Source organism: Mustela nigripes, chromosome 14, assembly GCF_022355385.1.
Source record: "Mustela nigripes isolate SB6536 chromosome 14, MUSNIG.SB6536, whole genome shotgun sequence".
Classification (NCBI taxonomy): domain Eukaryota; kingdom Metazoa; phylum Chordata; class Mammalia; order Carnivora; family Mustelidae; genus Mustela; species Mustela nigripes.
The window spans coordinates 70282492-70302884 of record NC_081570.1 but is presented as its reverse complement, the minus strand read 5'-3'; the positions used below and the strand labels follow the sequence as shown (position 1 = coordinate 70302884).

The following is a 20393-nucleotide window of genomic DNA, read 5'->3' as shown; positions in this document are numbered from 1 at the left end:
AAAAAAAAAAAAAAAAAATGCTTACAGCATTTCTCTATGTGCCCAAATAAGCTCACTGTAATAACGACTCCTCTTGTTTTCTGCCTTTCCAAAATTGTTTCCATTTTTTAAGCCACAATTCAAATGTGGTCTACTTTATAAAGTCGTCCCCTTCCTCCCCGTCAGCCACTGCCCCCCTCCCTAATGAGTAATCCCTTTTCTCTGTATGCTCTTGCTATGTGATCTCGGTGCTGGTACTTACTTCACTGTTTCATATGAAAAGTAATGCTGTACCTAAGTTTCAGACATTGGGTTGAAGGTTGTGTGGAGTCCTAATTAAGGGCACTGAGTTTGACATCGGAGAGATGTTAATTTTGTCACTTTTATGGTAAAGATTTGTCCTTTCTGAGGCCAGTTAACTGTAAGATAGGGATAAAAGTTCTACCTCATAGTTTTGTTGAAAGATTAAGTGGCTTAAGTGATCCATGACAGCAAGTGTTCAATAGTTGGTAGTGAATATGGTTATTGTTATTGTTGGTGTATGGTATGTTATTTATCGTGTATAAATATATGACTTAAATAAAATTCTCCTCTTCTACTCTGTGCACTTTTTAGGACAGGGAGCCATCACTTGGCATTTTGCACAAGGTTTAATGAATTAACAAATATTTGTTGATTGAATATGTACATTAACTTTCACCTTTACTTAACTTTTAAAAAGAACAGAAACATTTCATAAAAATTGTTTTCTAAATGACTTTGTTTTAAAATCCCTACAGGTAACTTCTCATCCCATAACTTCGGTGTCCTGAAATCTGAGGATTCCACAAAGATAATATGATAGGAACTTTCAGTGATTTGGAGCCATATCCTACTTAGACTAATGCAGGCCTTCCAGATATCCTGAGAGCTTGGTACAACAGCACACACTGTAACAGGCACAGGCAATAATGCCATCTTTGCCTCAAGAAAGAGGTAAGCAGATTGACATAATTGTATTATTATAGATCATCACTGAGAATTTTTTCTAAGAATTAAAAATTAATTGAGGACTCTTAACGAACCAGAATTTTTAGTTTTACCTTTTTTTTTTTTTTTTTTTTTGGTGGGAGGGGGGCATCTGTGTTCTCTGCTATGAAATTTTTGTTATTTTAGTGATACTTGATTGGTTTACATTTCTTTTAAAGTTATTCAGGGACCCTCTCCCCTGGATCTGAATACAGAATTGCCTTACCAAAGCACAATGAAAAGGAAAGTCAGAAAAAAGAAAAAGAAGGGAACCATTACAGCAAATGTTGCTGGGACAAAGTTTGAAATTGGTAGGTCTCCTCAGAATCATGAGATTTTCATCACTGTTGGAAAGACTGGTTTGATGTTGAAAACAATGTTGAAATTCAGGGAGATACCATTTGTGCAATTCATTTTTAAATGCCTTCTATAAAATGTCCTTTTTTATGAGATAATTAACATGTTAATAAACAAAAAGAACATCAATATAGACTAAAGGCTTTAGCTATTAATGGGATGGTATTATATATGTGATTTTGATTAATATTTAATTTTTAAATCAAGTATGAAGTAAACATTACACAGATTAAAATGTTAGATGTAAAATTAAAAAATTACAAACTTTGAGATTTTTATTAAACAATGACTGACTTCAGGAATAGAGGAACAACACATTTTTCTCTGTGTTTTAAATAAAATTCTTCTGATGAAGAATTATTAATGAAGTTCCAGTTTTTATGTATAAGCAGTATCTGTGGTATAGAGAGTAGATAAGAAGAATAGTTGTCTTAAATTATGATACACTTGCCCAGCATTGCAGAACTCTTTTTTTTTTTTTAAATATTTTATTTATTTGACAGAGGCACAGCAAGAGAGGGAATACGAGCAGGAGGAGTAGGAGATGGGGAAGCAAGGTCCTCTCAGAGCAGGGGGCTGGATGCCGGATCCCAGAACCCTGGGATCACCACCTGAGCCAACGGCAGATAGATGCTTAACTACTGAGCCACCCAGGCACCCCCAGCCTTGCAGAGCTCTTAACAAATACCAGAGATACTCAACGAATCTTCCTCGTAGCCATTTTGCATTGAGAGAGTTAAGGAAAATCAAATTATGTTAATTATTCTTACTCTTATCCATCTTTGACAGTCTCATTTTCAATTATAGTAATTCGCCAAAGTTCTTGAGTGATCAGTGGGAATATTTCATTGGAATTGAAGTGCTCTGATACTCTGTTCCAATAAGTGGTCCTCAGAGGCAGGGACTTGAAGCAAGTTAGCATGGGAGATTGAAAGATTCAGGGTTTATTTGCAGCATGTTTTCTAGAAACAAGAGTAAGGTGACCATTGTTAAAGTGATTGATGGGTGGTGTTATCCTATTATTTACTTTAAGGTTTTGGTGGGGTTCGTAAGGAACCTTGATCTACAGGAGAGTGTTTCAATTCAGTTCTCTCTCACTTTCCCAGGAAGTCCTCCCAGGGCTGAAGTTGTCTTAGCATCCTTTTTTTAAAATTAAAAAAAAAATTATTTCATTGTGCTATGTGAGTCACCATACAACACATCATTAGTTTTTGATATAGTGTTCTGAGATTCGTTGTTTATGCATCACACCCAGTGCTCCATGCAATACATGTCCTCCTTAATACCCACCACCAGTTTTCTTATACTGATTCCTACCTCCTTGCTGTGCTGTGGTGTTTAACAGAATTCCTGGCTCATCCTCAGATGTTTAACAGAATTCCTGGCTCAGTCCTTGGATCAGGGACTGTTTGGAGAATACAGAGTTAAGTATAGGGAAGGGAAAGAGGGAATTGGCCATGTGTCAAGGAGAAAGAAGCTACCTTGCTTTTTCCCTTATTTAAGCAAGTTTATGCAACACCTTCTTATAATTTAATTACTGCTCTCTTGGCATTTTGAATTATATAATGGAAATACACTTAAGCCATAATCAGAACACCTGTGTTTTTGCTCTGGTGTTGCCTGTTTCCTCATGTAGAATACTTTGCTATAGCTTTAATAGTAATATTTTTATAGCCATTGACCAAACATTTCCATATGCATTACCTCATTTAATCTTCCAAATAACCCTGTAAAATAGTCTGCATTACTCCCTTCCTCCCCTTCCCCTGCATTTTTTCTACACTCTAATAGTGAGGTGAATTTGAAGTGGCTAATAGCATTAAGAAGATAAACACGGGAAAATAAAGACAGTAAACTAAGATGAATCTTGTGGCTGGTAAGAGTACAAAATACATACTGCAAGACTCTCTATAGTTCGAGATGGACATGGATTTGACTCAGAGCTTCCTAGCAACCAAAGCAAATACTAAAACATAATCAGTTATAGACTACACAGTGCCCAGAAGATAAAATCATTGGTTATTCGAAGGACATATGACTTCTGTATTCCTGAGTCTTGGGAGAAATTTCTCTTTTAGTTTCTTATGAAGACATATGGAGTAATGAAGTACATTCTCTCACTGGTTCTATAATTATTACATTATGAAATTCCACATTATTTTTTATACATCCTCTATAGAAAGTTGAATAAACAAGTCCAGTGAGAGTTAGCAACTTACCCAAGTTCACACAGATGACAAAAGTGGAACTTGAACCTAAATTCATTTGTTTCCAAATTGAGTTTTCTTTTTACTATATCATATTGCCTAAGTAAAATGTGAATTGAAATTTAAATTGAGAAACACAAATGTATCTTCTATATCTAAGATTCAGAGAGTTGCATGGATTCCTATTTTTAAAACTCCTGAACAGCCTCTGAAAACTCTATGGATCAAGGGAAAAGATCATAGGACAAATTATGAGGAATATATTTTTGGTAATTTTTATTTAATGGGGACAAGAAGGATTGGAGAGGGGGTTATGTAATATATAAAAGGAAATGTGAGGAAATGGTTCATATGGTTATCTCTGTTTTACCAATGGAGTGTTTGGTTTGGTAGAAATTCAGTGTAGAGATAATTATATTTTATTCCCTTTTAAAAAGAGAGCTCCTAAAATACCAGCATTTCAAGGCATGGAGGTAGGCTTTAGCTGTCAACAAATTTCTATTTGGAACTGATGAGTTAAAGGGATTTCTTTTCCATGCAGTGGAGGATGATATCCTTAAAAGATTCCAATTGATTTCTAAAATTTCAGTTCAAATAAAAATTTGATTAAATGGCTTACCTGAGAAAAGAGACTTTATAATAACCTAGCATTGTGTTTTTCTTTGAAGTTCAACTTTGTCAGCTCTCCAAGCTTTGAAATTTCTTAATAAAAGAGATTTATGTATGACTGGCCTTACAGATTTGGTTTGTGAATCTAAGGAAATAATGGATCTTTTCCACTATTGTTATGTAATCTGAGTGTTCCCAGCCTCACTGGTTCATGTGTACATTCATCATGTGTACATTCATGCGTGCATTTTAGTAGGTCATTATACTCCCTCCCTCTGTAACTGCTGCCAGTTCCATCTCTCTCTAAGGTCTTTTCAGTTATCTCTGAACAGCCCCAAACAATGTATCTCCTGTACTCAGGAACAGGTCTGCTTGTGAGCAGCTATTCTGGCCTCATTATTTTTTTACTGCTTATGAGTGAGTTAAAGCAGTCTCCCAGGCTGGGTGGCTGCAGCCCTTGCCCTCCCTGTGAGCCCTCAGGTCAGCAAAGTTGCATGGTGGTCTGGGGCAGACAAGACAACAGCCCCTCCCCCAAGTCTTGCTTTGTACATTGTCACCTGCACCTTCAGAGCAGCCCCAAGTTTTTCAGAGCCTTTCATGGAGAATGGTGGTTTCAGTTCATCCCTCTCCATCATCCCTCTCCAATCACTGTTCTCTTCTTTTATGTCTGTAGTCTAGGAACCATTGCATAAAAAGTCTTTTCTTTCTCCTCAGCCAAAAAGCAATCAAGAGTCTCTAGAACCTGAGACTGACAAGTGTCTGCTCATCAGTTTTGTACTTGAGCCAAGTGAATTCAGACAACTGATCGCCCTTTACCATTTCTCCTCATGCATAGGGTGTGCAGTAAAGGAAAACATTTAAAAAGAAAACATCGAAGGGCTGCCATTTAGTTACACCTTTCTATTAAGTCTCAGAATTCTGTTGGGATCCAAAATTTATCCTGAATATTTTACTTATCTTTATTCTAAACTTGAAATTCATTGGAAGAAAAGTGTTAGTATGTTAATTTGGTATCCAGATCAGAGAGGAGCATATAAATAGTTTGTACTGAAAAACAAGCTTTCCTCTGAGCATAAATTTTTTCAATCGGATAAAGGTGTTAGGAGCAGATAGGAGGGCCAGTTTCCAGATCTCTACGGTGAATTCTGCTTCATTATTTCATATCCTGAGTCAACACAGCTGACTTGGTTTTAATTGCTAAAAATAATTTGAACTGGGGAGGTGGAAAGTATAGGATAGGTCTAATGATCAGGAACTATTTTTACCTTTTCTCTTTTAGCCCAAGGTCAAAAAAAAAAAAAAAAAAAAGCCATGTATTCCATTTTCCTGAGTAGAGGTGTTATCTCAGCTGTGTACATGTTTTCACTGTGCCATGAATAATCACTGAACTTTTTAGCAGAGTTGTGTACCTGCTAAAACTCTGATGGTTGAAACCAAGGATTTTGAGTGCAACCTAAAAACAGTTCTCAGTTACTGTGAGTATAATTTGGCCCTAGATAAACTGTTGTAGCTAAAAATAAGGGAATGCTATAACTAATTAATGGATATTTTGCAAACGAAATACTGTGAGATAAAATTTACATATATCAAACTTGTTTCCACAATGAATATATTTCAATAGTATTTTAATTTTCATTTAACTTAATCATTTACTTGCAGTTCGTTTAGTCATAGATGAAATGGGATTTATGAAAACTCCAGATGAGGATGAAACAAGTAACCTTATATGGTGTGATTCTGCGGTTCAGCAGGAGAAGATTGCAGAGCTGCAAAATTACCAGGTGGGGATTAATCATGACCGGTTATTGGTTTTAGGAGAGTTCTATGAATTCCATCATAATTTCACTCAGATAGGATTCTTAATGTGTGGATATATTAAGTTTAATTTCTAACTTACCTAAATAGCCTTTTTTGTTGCTGTCCAGTAGTACTGACTCTGCATAAGAGCCCGAGTCCCCTCCAATCTAACTTTTAACCTCTTTCCATCTTTAAGGAAGAATTAATAGGAGAAAACGCTTCCTACACAGGTGCTTTGCATTACTCTTAAAGACGAGTGACGTGGAAAAATTGCACAGAGAAATCAGGAAGTGGAAATACCTTGTAATGTCTGCCATGTGGGCTTCATTCTTTTACTTGTAGAATGTCAAGCAAACATTAAAAAGTAGACATCAAACTAAAAAGTCCAAATACACAGAATTTTAGGCAATCAACATTTTGTATAGTTTGTCAGTATAGAGTGTAATATAAAATTGGTTATAGGAAGCTAACAAGGCCATTCTTGCCAATATTTCTACAATGCTTATCTGTATGAATATAGTAAATTTAGAATACTAGAAATAGACATTGAATGACCAGTTATTTAACAGGGAAGATTGTAACATTTATATCTCTGTAAACATGGTTTTTTGATTTCTTAAAAAAATTGGCAATTTTCTTTTTTGCTTATTGTAGATTCTTTAATTCTGTAGAGTCATTATAGTCATTTTAAATATTTTACATTAATAGTCAGTTTTCTAAGAACATTAAACTCAGGATGGATGTAACATTATTGTAGTATAAATGAATGTATTTATTAAGTCTGTGGGAATATTAATGTTTACCTTTTTATTTTCCAGAGGATCAACCATTTTCCAGGAATGGGGGAGATCTGTAGAAAGGATTTCTTAGCAAGAAATATGACCAAGTAATCTTCATTTTCTTGTAATAGAGAAGACCTTTTCAAAGTTTGTTTTGAATGTTATAGTGCATCTTTCACTAGGTTACATTGATTTGAAATGGTATTTTGATGGAAGAGATAGAATTTTAAAGCTAGCAGATCTTAGAAGTTTCCTGGTTCTTCCTTCATTTTGTAGAGGAGGTAACTGAGAGTCAGAGAAATGAATATCTTGCACAAGTAAAACAGTGAATAGCGGAGCTGGAGCAGAGTCCTGGTCTCCAGAACCTGACTCTTTTCACTGCAGTTTAGCAACATAATACACTGTGTGTGTGTTCATATCATTGTTATTGAGCATCTATGTTTTATTGAGCATCTAATGTGTGCCAGACACTAGAGTAGGTGCATTTGTGCACACACATACACACAGGCATATGTGTATGTCCCTACCCAGGTCTCTGAGGTAAATATATGTATAATTATCTCTGAGACCACTATTTGGAGTAACAATTCTACTGTTATGGGAAAAACTGTTCACAAGTTCTCAAGCGTTATACCAAATGAACTGCAGAATTTTTATGCAATTTATATTTTTGTGGATTAGGTTTTTTTTTTTTTTTTTAGTTTAAGGAAGTTGAGTGATAATTTAAGAAAATTTCTAAAAAAGAAAACTCAAACAGAGAAAGGTTAGGAAACTTGGTATATAACTAAATATTTATATGCATCATGTGAAAGTTTATACACTCACCCAACAAATATTTTTTGTGTGTCTGTTATAGACCAGAGACTGCTAACAGGTAAACAAGATGAATAAGGCCTAGTCCCTGCCTAGAACTCCATTTTTAGTAACGGAGAAAGAGTGATGAACATGAATACAGTTTGCTGGTGCCACAGGGGAGAGTCAGTGTATGGCAGTGACAAAGATGATGACGGAGGTTATTTCCAGGAGGGTTTGGATGGTTTTCTGGGGAATTCAAATGCAAAATGGGTATTGAGAAGTGTATAGGAGTTCACCCTTTGAGAAGAAGGCAAGGAGACTGTAGGCAAAGACGGCAGCGGGAGGAACTATATGGATACTTAAACCAATATGATAGGTTTGGGGGAACTTCTAAGTAGTTCCCGTGGTTTTATAGGGTGTCAGGAGGCTCACTGTGATGCTGCTGCAGGTCAATGCAAAGGCCAGGCTGCATTCCCCATGTTACTAGGTTTTATTCAATTATTTCATCATTGATTCTTTAATCTCTTTAACTACTTAGCAAACATTTCTGTTTATCCTGAGTAAAATGAGAACTTTTTTAATGGCTTTGAGTAGAGAAATGAAATGTTTTCCATACTCTTGGTGGTCCTGTAGATCATGGATTCAAAGAAGGGGGAGAAAGAAGGGAGGAAGCCCTCAAGGAGGTGATGATCGTCAACATCTGATAAACCAAAGGAGAGGTAGTGGGAATGGGGGAGAGATAATGCATCTGGAAAATAGGGAAAAGAAAGAATTGACAGGACTGGAAAGCTGCTGAGATGTGCGAATCAAAGGGGAGGAGGAGAGCAGTGTTCGAGATGACTGCTAGGCTTCTGGTTTAGGAAACATGTAGGTGGGGGCAATTTACTAACACACGGATTATAGCAAGAACAGACTTCAGAGGAAAGGGAATTCCCTCTGCAAATTTTTAGACATGTGTTTCATTGAAGTCATTTACTTTCATCTAACATTTATTAAATATCTGTTATACGCTGGGCAATGTCCTAGCCTTTGGGCACATCAGGTGATCAAAATCAGACTTGTGGATTTTACAACTTTGGGTTGCAACTGTGATAAGTGCAATGAAGTAGAGTTACATAGTAGTCAATTAATGGATAGTGAAGGACTTCTGGCGGAGGGAGACATTGGAGAGTTTCCCCGAGGATGTGATGTGGAAGCTTAAATATGAATGCTGAGAGGAGTTTATTGGTGAAAATGATAGAGAACAGTTTTCTGGGCAGGAAAAAATGTATGGTCTGAGGTCATGTGGTGGGAGAAAGCAGGAATAGTCAGGATACTGAAATAAAGTCAAGTGTAGCTGGAGCACAAAGACATTGATGGGAAGGAGTGATTAGCTGAAGGGTGATGGTTAGGATTATAGTCCTTATCCTAAATTCCATAGGAGAGGAGGAGTGGGGGTGAAGCTGGTAGAATGACAGATTTGCATTTTGAAAAGATCATTCTATCTGCTTTGTAGAGAACAAGAAGGTTGACTGTAGACCCATTAGTAGCTATTGCACATAGGCAATTTGTTATTTTTCTAAGATCCTTGGAATTTTCCTTAAGGAAAAAAGAACCTTCTATTAGATGGAAAGTAATGACCTACTTATATAAAAATCAAATTAATTAAATTACATTCTTAATATCATTTTAGTAAATCCATGACAGCTATGAACAGAAATTATTCCATATTTCCAAATTCCTAAGTAAGATTGCATGTCTGTTTTGAAGCTATATATTTTTACACCAAATGATTTGTGCTAGATTGCTAAATGGAATGAAGTTTTCTCTTGAATATATGTGTGCTTGGATTTTTTCCAAGTATGTATGTATGTGAAAGAATGGTATCATTCATAAGTACTCCACATGGTTAGTTTAAAATATATTCTTTTAATTAAAACTTTAAATTGATCTAATTTCATATCACTGTTAAAAATATAATAAATACATTTAAAGGTATTAGACACAAAAACAAGGACATCAGCACTGTTCCTGTGTTTCCTTTAGCTTTGTGTATATGTGTATACGTGTGTTTTCCAAACCAGTCAGTGTTAGCCTATCTTGTATTGAGATTATTTAGTTTATTGGCTTATTCTGGATTTCACAGATACAGTTGGTAATTATTTCCCTTCTCATGGTGGAAATATAACTTTCTTATAGGGTTTTCTTGAAAGAGCACTTGAACTATGAAAACCATAGGAACCTAAGCTGTGGAAGGCCATGTGGCTTCCATATGCCACACCCTAGTTTCAGAGTGTCGGCCCGACCTCTCTGCATCCCATGTACTGTGGTTTCATTTTAGATTTTATCAGTCTCATCTGGGGACAATATCTCCTTATCTATAAGAGACTTGCTTACATTTATTAAAAGGAGCTTTTTTTTTGAAATAATCAGATTTTCTTTAATAGATAATATTTGAAAATATTTCTTCTAATTTCTTCATTTTTATTGGGAATCAGTATGTACAAAATGGTCAATATTGGGATTAATAAAAAGTAAGCATTTTATACCTAGTTTTAACCTTAAATTATGTAACAATTAGGCAGCCTGATTAGTAGTAAATATAAAAATATCAAGACATACATTGTAGCCATAAAACCACATGTAGAGACATATGTAGTTCATGTTAAAACAAAATGAAACAAAATTTCTAGTATACTCAGAGGTTTACATGGTTTTTTCAGAAAAGTAGTTAAACTTCAAAAATAGTGTAGGAAAAAATGATCAAAACTGCTCCTTATGGGTGCCTCAGAGGACTCAAAGTTATCTTCAAAGATGCAACACGAACGGCACCTGGTGGTGAACTATTTCCTGCTTCCCACTCTCTCATCCCAGGGGCAGAGTTAATGACTATTTCCTCATTGCCTTGCCATATATGTCTTTATTGCACTTACCACATTGTACTTGTTAGCTTATTTGTAAATTCCTGAGGTTAGAGAATATTAATTTATCTTAATATCCCTAGTGCCTAGCATATAGTGTATACTCGAATATAGTACACTGTAGCATATAGTGTATAATAGCATATAGTGTATACCTAGTGCCTTATCCCATATTAATTTATCTTAATATCCCTAGTGCCTAGCATAGAGTGTATACTTGAATGATCTACCAATATATGAATTGGTACACAGTACAGAGAATGTTGTCCTTTTCTTTCACTGATGAATCCCCAGTGTCCAGAATAATGCCTTGCACATAGTAGGTGCTTTATAGATATATGTGGAATGAATCAGTAAATGAAGAAATCATGGGAATTTAAATCCTTGCAATAAATGCCAGTAGCACAGAGGAAGAAAATTTAGAAAAGTATGAATAGAAATTACTTGTCATATTATCTCTAATTTACAGAATGATCAAGTCCCGGCCTCTGGATTATACCTTTGTTCCTCGAACATGGATCTTCCCTGCTGAATATACCCAATTCCAGAACTACATGAAAGAATTGAAGAAAAAAAGAAAGCAGAAAACTTTTATAGTAAAACCAGCCAATGGTGCAATGGGTCATGGGTAGGTATTTTTCACCCAGAACATGTAAAAGTTTAAAAAAAAAATTGGGGAAAAGAATAAATGTGAGCATTCACTCGTGGTTGAATATGAAAAAATAATAAAATGGGTTTCTGTTGCTTTTTTGGAACTAAATATTTATTGAGCCATTTTTTCCTGTCCCACAGACTTTAGTTCTTCAATTTAAAGATTAAATCAGTTGAAAGACTTTTATAGGAGACAACAAAATAGAGAAAAAAGATGTTTCCAATTTTTTTCTTAAACATAAAATTTGTATTTATAATAATTTTAGAGTAACCTTGGAGGATAAAATTCAGTTGATAGTGGAGCCAAATTGACTTGGAGAAAAAAATAGTAAGATAGTTACTCTTTCAATAGCCAGACATTTAAAGCAAAAATAATTATATCCTCTTTGCTTTACAAATAAGTTTTTTTCTTTATTGAGTCATGGTGATTAAATTAATGAATAAAACACATTTTAAGGTAAGGTACCATGAAGTAGACGTGTTAGCTGAACACAGATTACGCAACTTAATATTCCTGTGTCCTTTTGCTGCATTGTATTTTTTCAGAGAAAATATGGCTGAGGCTGCTTTAATTTTTTTTTATTTTTAAAGATTTTACTTACATATTTGTCATAGAGAGAGAGAGCAACAAGTCGGGGAAGCAGCAGGCTCCCCATTGAGCTGGGTCCGGATGCAGGACTTGATCCCAGGACCCTAGGATCATGACCTGAGCTGAAGGCAGACGCTTAACTGAGCCACCCAGATGTCCCGAGGCTGCTTTTAATCTTTTGATTTATCATTTTATCATTGCATATTGTCCTTGTCTCTTACAACAAATTTTCTCTTTAAGTCTATTTTGTGTAATACTAGTATACCACTCCAGTTCTCTGTTATTACTTTTGGCATGGAGTATCTTTTCTATTTGTTCACTTTCAAGTTATTTGTATCTTTGAATCTGAAGTGAATCTCTTGTAGACAGTGTGTGATTGGACCATTTTTTAAAAAATACATTCTGCCAATGCTAGTCTTAGTTGAGAGTTAATCCATTTGTAATTATTGATAAGGAAAGACTAATTTCAGCCATTTTGCTATTTGTTTTCTGTGTCTTAATATAGTTTTCATTCCTCAATTCTGCCTTTTCTACTCTCTTTTATATTAAATATTTTATTGTGTGCTATTTTAATTTTCTTGCCATTTCTTTTACTATATATTTGTGAGTTTAAAATTTTTAAAATTATTTTAATTATTTTTTTTCAGGAATAGCATTTTTTGACTCACTTACATACAATACCCAGTGCTCATCATACATGTGTGCTGTCCTTAGTACCCATCACCCATTTAGCTCATTCCCCGCCCACTTCCCTCCATCAACCCTCAGTTTGTCCTCTATTTTTTTTTTTTAAGATTTTATTTATTTATTTGACAGAGAGAAATCACAAGTAGGCAGAGAGGCAGGCAGAGAGAGAGAGAGAGGAGGAAGCAGGCTCCCTGCTGAGCAGAGAGCCCGATGCGGGACTCGATCCCAGGACCCTGAGAACATGACCTGAGCCGAAGGCAGCGGCTTAACCACTGAGCCACCCAGGCGCCCCTGTCCTCTATTTTTAAGAGCCTCTTATGGTTTGCCTCCCCCTCTTTCCTTCTCTCTTTTTTCCCCCTTCCCACATGTTTATCTATTTTGTTTCCTAAATTCCCCATATGAGTGAAATCTTATGGTATTTGTCTATCCCTGACTGCCTTACTTCACTTAGCATAATGCACTCTACCTCCATTCACATTGCTATAAATGGCAAGATTTCATTCTTTTTGATGGCTGAGTATTATTTCATTGCACATATATACACTACATCTATATCCATTCATCAGTTGGTGGACACTTGGGCTCTTTTCATAGTTGGCTATTGTTGATATTGCTGCTATAAATACCAGGTTGCATGTACCCCCTTTGAATCTGTTTGGAGTTTTTTTTTAAATGGTTTCCCTGGGATTATAATTAATACCTCAATTTATAATAATCTTGTTTAGATTAATATCAACTTAGTTTCAGTAGTAAAACAAAAACAAAAGAGCCCCTCATTTTGCTTCTATATAGCTCTGTCCCTCTTTATATTATTATTGTTACAAATTACATTTTCATACATTGTGTGCCATCAACATAGATTTATAACTACTGTTTAATGCAGTTGTATTTTACGTAAAATAGGAAAAAAGAATTAGAAGTCTAAAATATTAATAGTGACTTTCGTATTTACTTATGTAGTGACCTTTACCAGGTGTTTTTTATTTATTTGTGTGGATTTGAGTTACTGCCTAGTGTCTTTTCATTTCAGTCAGAAGAATTCTTTTCAACATTTCTTATAGGCCAACTATATTATTAACAAGCTATCAGTTTTTATCTGGGAATATCTTAATTTCTTCTTCAATTTTGAATACTTTTTGCCAGATATAGAATTATTGGTTAACAAGTTATTTTATTTTATTCTATTTTTTCCTCTTTCTGTCAACTCTTCGAATATATCATCTTACTGCCTCTAGTCTCCATTGTTTCTGTTGAGAAATCAGCTATTTATCTTCTTGAGAATCGAAAGAGTGTGATAAGTAGCGTTAGTCTTGCTTTGAAGATTCTCTCTGTCTTGGCTTTTGACAGTTTTATTATAATATGTCTCAGTGTGGATGTCTTTGAATTTATCCTACTTGGAGTTAATTGGGTTCTTTGGATATATAGTTAATGTTTTTCATCAATTTGGGAAGTTTGCAGCCATTAATTCTTTAAATATTCTTTCTGTCCCTTTCTCTCTCTCCGCTTCTTTTGAGATTCCTATTATGTATATGTTGATATTCTTGATGGTGTCCCATAGAACTCTTAACCTCTGTTCATTTTTCTTCATTCTTTTTTCTTTCTGTTCCTCAGACCTAGTCAGTCTCAATTGATCTACCTTCAAGTTCATTAATTTTTTTTTCTGGCTTCCTGTATCTTATGTTTGCCTTGCTAATGAATTTTTTTTTGTTTCAGTTATTGTTATTTTTTAACTTCAGAATTTCAGTTTGGTTCCCTCCACTCTTCCTTAAAAAACAAAAACAAAAGCAAAAACAAAAACAAAACAAAAAATCCCAAAACAAACAAACAAAAACTTCTATCTCTATTGACATTCTCTATTTGGTGAGATATTCTTCTCGTGGTTTCCTTCAGTTCTCTCCATATGGTTTTCTTTAACCCTTTGAACAGATTTAAAACAGTTGATCTAAATAATTGATTGTCTAGTAAGCCCAAAGTCTTTCTATTAATTGGTAACTTTCCTGTGTATGGGCCATACTTTAATTTTCTTTGCATGACTCATAGTTTTTGTTGGAAATCAGACATTTTGAATGTTATAATGTAGCAACGCTGGAAATCGGATTCTCCCCCCTGAAAGGTTTTTTGTTGCTGCTTGTTATGGTTGCTCTTTATTTGTTTAGTTATCTTTCTGAAATAATTTTGTGAAGTCTGTATTTTTTGTTGTGTGCAGAACTGAAGCTCCTGTTCTTTTGGGTGGGTGCTTAGCTTGTAAGTGGACAGATGTCTCCTCAAACACTTTCAACCAAAAAAACAAAATAAAACAAAATGAAATAAACCAAGAAAACCTCCCCCAAACCTAAGCTCCCAGTCCTTGCAGAAGGGATGTATATGTATGTTGGAATATGCCTTCAGCATTCAAGTAGGCAGTTTAAAACTCTGCCCTGGTCTTCATTTCATGCTTGTGCAGAGCCTGATGGTTAACCAGAGGTAAGAGCTTAGGGCCTTTCAAGTTTTTCCTGAGCATGCACTTGGCTGTGGGCATGCACATGGTGTTCTAGATTCCTATGCCTGAGCTTTTCAAAGCTTTTATTCCCCAAAGATTCTCATACTTTAGTTTTTCTTTCCTATATTTTTAGTTAGTATATTGTTTTCTCCAACATTTATTGGTTGTCATAGGCAGCAGGAACTAATGCATTTGTCTTCAAATGTTTTCAACTATGCCCCCTGCCCTCCCCTCCGCCTCCAGTCCCCCACAAGTAGCTGCCTCAACTACATTAGGAGAGTTCCTAATTAGGCAAGATAAAAGTGGTCCTTGAGTTCCTTCAGGGAGCCATCAGACAGGTAAAACAACAATAACAAGAGAAATAAAACTACTACAAGAATAAGGTCTATTCTGCTCCCTCCAGAACCAGGACCTGTACTGGGAACATGGGCTATTGTTCAAGCCTGTGGATGAGTTGAGGTTGGGGAATGGGCCAGAGTAAGTTAAAATGCCATAAAGCTCATTTTATATAGATTCAGCTTTTTTTTTTTTTTTTAAATTAAGTGCTCTTTGGTTGTTATAAGCTTTTGGTCAGTTTCTAGTTTTCCAAAAAAGTTGATTCTGACTATCTTTTGGCTGTTTATTGCTTTTGTGGAGGGACAGACTCTGGGATTCCCTACTCCACCATTTTCCTCTTGAGTATTACCTGGAATTTTGTAAATATCTTGACCCCATATCAAATTAGTCTTTTAATTCTTTTTTTTTTTTTAACTTAGAATTTCTTTGATAAGAAATGGTGACAAACTTCCATCTCAGGATCATTTGATTGTTCAAGAATACATTGAAAAACCTTTTCTAATGGAAGGTTACAAGTTTGATTTACGAATTTATATTCTGGTGACATCATGTGATCCGCTGAAAATATTTCTCTACCATGATGGACTTGTGCGAATGGGAACAGAGAAATACATTCCACCTAATGAGTCTAATTTGGTAAGTGATACCAGACAGAATCTATGGTTTTATTCATTTGTTCAACTTGTACTTCTTAGAGTATGAACTGTATGTAAAGATTCTATGAATCAAAGTATCCCTTATCAGGTTTTTATAGTTAGGAATTGTGTACATAAACAAGACTTCTTCTCATTTATAGACAGCTTTGTGAAAATTAGAAAGATAAAAAGGTGTCTTCTCCAGCAGGCTAATTAGGAGAGGGCCCTCCCTTTGTGTGCTGTCTGCAAGCACAAGGCTGGATTTCAAAGCACATGTGTATGTAGTGGCCTTGCATAGAAATGACATGTACACGTGTATATACAATAACCCTATATAGAAATGGATTTCAAAACACATGTGCGGATGCTTTGGCCCTGGATAGAAATGATTTATTTAGAAATATAAATAGAAATAATATCTCATTGAGAAGTACAGACAGAGTATCATGGAGTTGAGTAGAAGGATAGTTTATGTTTAGCTTTTCATGGAGGAAGTGGTATTTGAGCAAGCTTTATATCACGGGTAAGGGTTTAACAAGTAGGATGTGGGAGAAAGTACATGAAACAAAGAAAGTGAGAGTTATCAGAAAGTAGAGTTATTAACTTGTCACTTTGCACAAAAGAAAAGATGGTAGATTTACACTGACCAAATGTAAATTAGAGACATAAATTGGTAGTTTCAGTGTGCATTTTAAAATCTATTAAATGGAGCTTTCTATAGATATTTTTCCATTAAGATTTCCTTTGTATAGGCATAGCACATTGATGGAAATCAAAACAGCAGTTTATGGTTTATGAAGGTCCAACTGTAATTTATTATCATAATTTATCATGAAAGTCACAAATTTTATTATCCATACTTAAAAGTTTAGTTAACCTCTACCCTATTTTTGGACCTACTAATTATAGTAAAAATTATAATTATCATTTCCCATTTTGTCAAAATCCTGGTTATTGTTCTCCTCCGATGTTATGCACACAATTAACTGCACTGAAAGTCATATTTTAAAAATTACATAATGACTGATCATAAACGTTGCTATGTTCAATTAATGAAAAATGTTGTAAACCTGGCAAAGGAAGAATAAGAGAACTGTAAATTTTTCACTGGAAAGGAAGATAAAGGAAAGAATCATCTCTTTAAAGGTCATAAGGTGTGAATATATTCAATCACCAAGTAATATTTGCACTCTACTGCATTCTAGGCATTGTGCTGGTTTTGGAAAAACAGTGACCAAGACAGATACAGTGCTTGACCTCTCAAAAGCAACAGTCTAGTGGGGAGGCAGAAAATAAAATAAGCAATTATAATACCTGATGGTAAGTGTAATGGTCTACGACACTGAGGGTGCTAAGGCAGTGCATAGCAAAGGCACTAATGCAGCTGGAGAGAACGTTTAGAGAGGGAGATTGTTAAGTGAAATATGAATAATGAACGGCTAGCCAAGTTGGGGGCAGGGTGGTGTGGGGTGGAAGTTTGTAGAGAAAAATGGCCCAGAGGTATGGTGTGTGTGGGGAAAGCACTCATGTTCAGTGTGTCTAAATACAGACCATGACGGGGTGGGTGTTCAGAGATGAGGATGAAGAGCCTACAGAACAGATCTTTCAGGGCTTTTTAGGCCATGTCTAGGATTTTGGAATTTAACCTAAGAAGAAGGGAAGCATTGAAAAATTTTAAAGAAGGAAAGAAGAAGTGAGATTTTTATCTTAAAAAGTGACTTGGTCTATCTGTGGGGAATCTGAGAGATGGATGTAGAGGTAGATGGATGGGAGAGGTGAGGGTACGGGAGAAGCTGTTTTCCAGTCTAACCACCTGTGAGGGGGAAGATGGCCTTATCTGAAGTAGTAGCAGAAGGACTATACTAACAGTAAGAATATAGATTTAAGATATATTTATGATAATGTGGATAACATTGATGTACTGACAGGTTAGATTTGTAGAACAGGAGGAAAAGGGAGAGAGAAATTAAGGATAAAACTCAAGAATTGTGGCATGGGTTAATTGGATGGATGATGTATGATTCACCGTGGTAGGAAATATAGGGGCTATTAAAGGTCTTGCCGGAAGCCCGTGTGTTTGGTTTGACATGCCTGCACAGCCTCCAAATGGATCTAGGCTTAAGCATTTAGATGTATAGCATAAATGTAGAGTTCAGAAGAGAGAACCAAGCTATAGGCCTAATTTAAGACTTGTCAGCTCTTAGCTTATAATTAAAATAATTGGTATGAATAATACATTGTAAGGTACATACTCATGTTTTGAGAAAAAAGAGTAATAAGAACTTGTAAGCTCATTTAGGTAATAAAGTGATTTATTTTAATATCTTAAATTATGTCTATGTGATTTGCTTAAATACACTAGATTGGGAAATCATAAAGAAAGTATGGTAGTCAGGAAATGTAACCTCAAGGTCTCACTTTGCCAATTGCTTTTGATCATGTAATCTTGTGGCTTTGGTTCACATGTAAAAAGAATGATCTTCTCCTATATAAGTGTCAGTGTTCCTAATAGGTCTCTAAAATTTAAAAGTTCACCTTTTTCAACTCCATGATCAAATTCCTAGATTAAGATATGAAAGAGTAAAAATATATATATATATATATATATATATATATATATATATATATAATTTTAAGTTTTATGTAAAGTGAGATCCCAATTATGTAAAATGTAAGCTTAAGAAAAAAAGCCTGGAAAAAATAAATCAATGCTTCTCACTGGCTTACTGTTGTGTATTTGTTTCTTCCTATTTCCAGTTTTTAAAATAGCATGTATTTTGTGAAGAGCTGTGTGTATTTCTAAAAATTAAATATCGGTAAACTGCATATAAGGAGATCATAAGACAGAGAATTTCAGGCATTGAAATATAATAACCATTTATTTTTGCTACCAATGTAACATTTGGCTGGTTCTTGAAAAGTTTTGTATATCCCAATTCACTGTATTGAGCCTACATGCTAAAAAATGGGGTGGAGAATAGTTTTATCCGTTTCATTCCTTGCAAGTTACTATTTGGTTTATAGCTGTCTTCACTGCTTATGGCCAATGTCCAACTGGCAATGAACTACTTAGAAGGGGATTTTTGTTGAGGTGGATAGGAAACTAGAATTTCCAATCCTACTTACAAAGATACTGTTTTTTTTTTTTAATTTAAGATTTTATTTATTTATTTAAGAGAGGGAGAGCATGAGAGGAGAGAGGTCAGCAGGAGAAGCAGACTCCTTACCGAGCAGGGAGCCTGATGTGGGACTTGATCCCGAGACTCCAGGATCATGACCTGAGCCAAAGGCAGTCACTTAACCAACTGAGCCACCCAGGTGCCCCAAAGATCCTGTTTTAAGAAAAATGCACAGTTCCATTTTTTACTGACTTTTTCACTAGGATAGCTAGAGTTTTTATTACTGCTATTATTATTTATTTCAAGAAATTCTTGCCAAATGGAGAACCCCTCAAGAATTATTTTCCAACTTTTTAAAATTGAAAAATGATTTATATTTTGGCAACTAGGAAATTCTATAGTTCGATTAATTTCCTTTTTCTTCAGGTCAAACACTTACAGTTAGATAAGCATAAGATTTATGCTCTTTCTTTTAAATATCACTTAATTTAAAGCTTTTTCCTAAGTTTCATAAGGGTAGGGACTGTATCTATCTTGTTTATCTATGTATCCACAGTGCCCAGTACCAGTTCCTACAGATAGTAAGTAGGTGCTCCATAAATACTGTTTAATGAATGAAAAAATAGATTCTTTTTTTTTTAAATTTAAAGATTTTTGTTTATTTGACAGAGAGAAAGACAGCGAGGGAGGGAATACGAGCAGGGGGAGTGGGAGAGGGAGAAGCAGGCTTCCTGCTGAGCCGGAAGCCCAATGTGGGGCTCTATCCCAGGACCCTGGGATCAGGACCTGAGCCACCAAGGTGCCCCAGAATGAAAAAATAAATTCTTAATTAGTGATGGGTATTTGGGTTAGTAAACAACGTGTAGCTCAAATGATCACTTCTGCACACTTGTTTCAAAGATTATATACTGTAGACCTAAGTAACTGTAGTGAAAATAAAATATGATACAAATATACTTGGTTATTAACAAGCCTAAATAATAATCATGTACACAAAGTATATATTCATTGTGATGCAACATTGCTCTCTAAAGTAACTCCTGGGAATAGGCTCATGAAGGTAGAAGATACAGATTTGATGAATGTTTATACTAGATTGATAAGGAATCATTAGATATGTATTAGTTGACAATTACGAAAGGATTAAAATTTTGGATTCTTTTTCAAGTTATTTGAGGATAACGGTAACAACAATTATAAAAGTGTAAAGAGGCTAAGGCATAACAGCTCCAGTAAGGAGTACTGTTAATTTACTGTTAATCATTTAGGCTCTGTACAGCCTTGTGTGCTGCTTCTGTTTGCTGATTCAAAGTGCGCTCTGTCTAGTGAATGAGTTCCGGTGGCTTCCTAGTTCCTATGCAAGGCAGAGGTTGTGTTTGGTAGTCCTGCCTTTTGATTCATGCTACTTACTTGAGATTTCATTTTTTATTTTTCTTTGAAAAAACACAGAATGCTCTCTTAGAAAA

At 35.2% G+C, this 20393-nt stretch overlaps 1 protein-coding gene across 5 annotated transcripts in view; it reads left to right on the top strand.

Annotated features, from left to right (window-relative positions):
• The window catches only part of TTLL7 (tubulin tyrosine ligase like 7), a 145786-nt gene that overhangs the window by 49463 nt on the left and 75930 nt on the right, over nucleotides 1–20393 (top strand). For all 5 annotated transcript variants that reach the window (XM_059375247.1, XM_059375248.1, XM_059375249.1 and 2 more), the window contains 6 exons: nucleotides 759–954; nucleotides 1167–1298; nucleotides 5820–5941; nucleotides 6776–6843; nucleotides 10901–11059; nucleotides 15593–15809. In XM_059375247.1, coding sequence (XP_059231230.1) covers nucleotides 930–954; nucleotides 1167–1298; nucleotides 5820–5941; nucleotides 6776–6843; nucleotides 10901–11059; nucleotides 15593–15809 — 723 coding nt within the window. In that variant the 5' untranslated portion in view covers nucleotides 759–929. The remainder of the gene's footprint in view (nucleotides 1–758; nucleotides 955–1166; nucleotides 1299–5819; nucleotides 5942–6775; nucleotides 6844–10900; nucleotides 11060–15592; nucleotides 15810–20393) is intronic.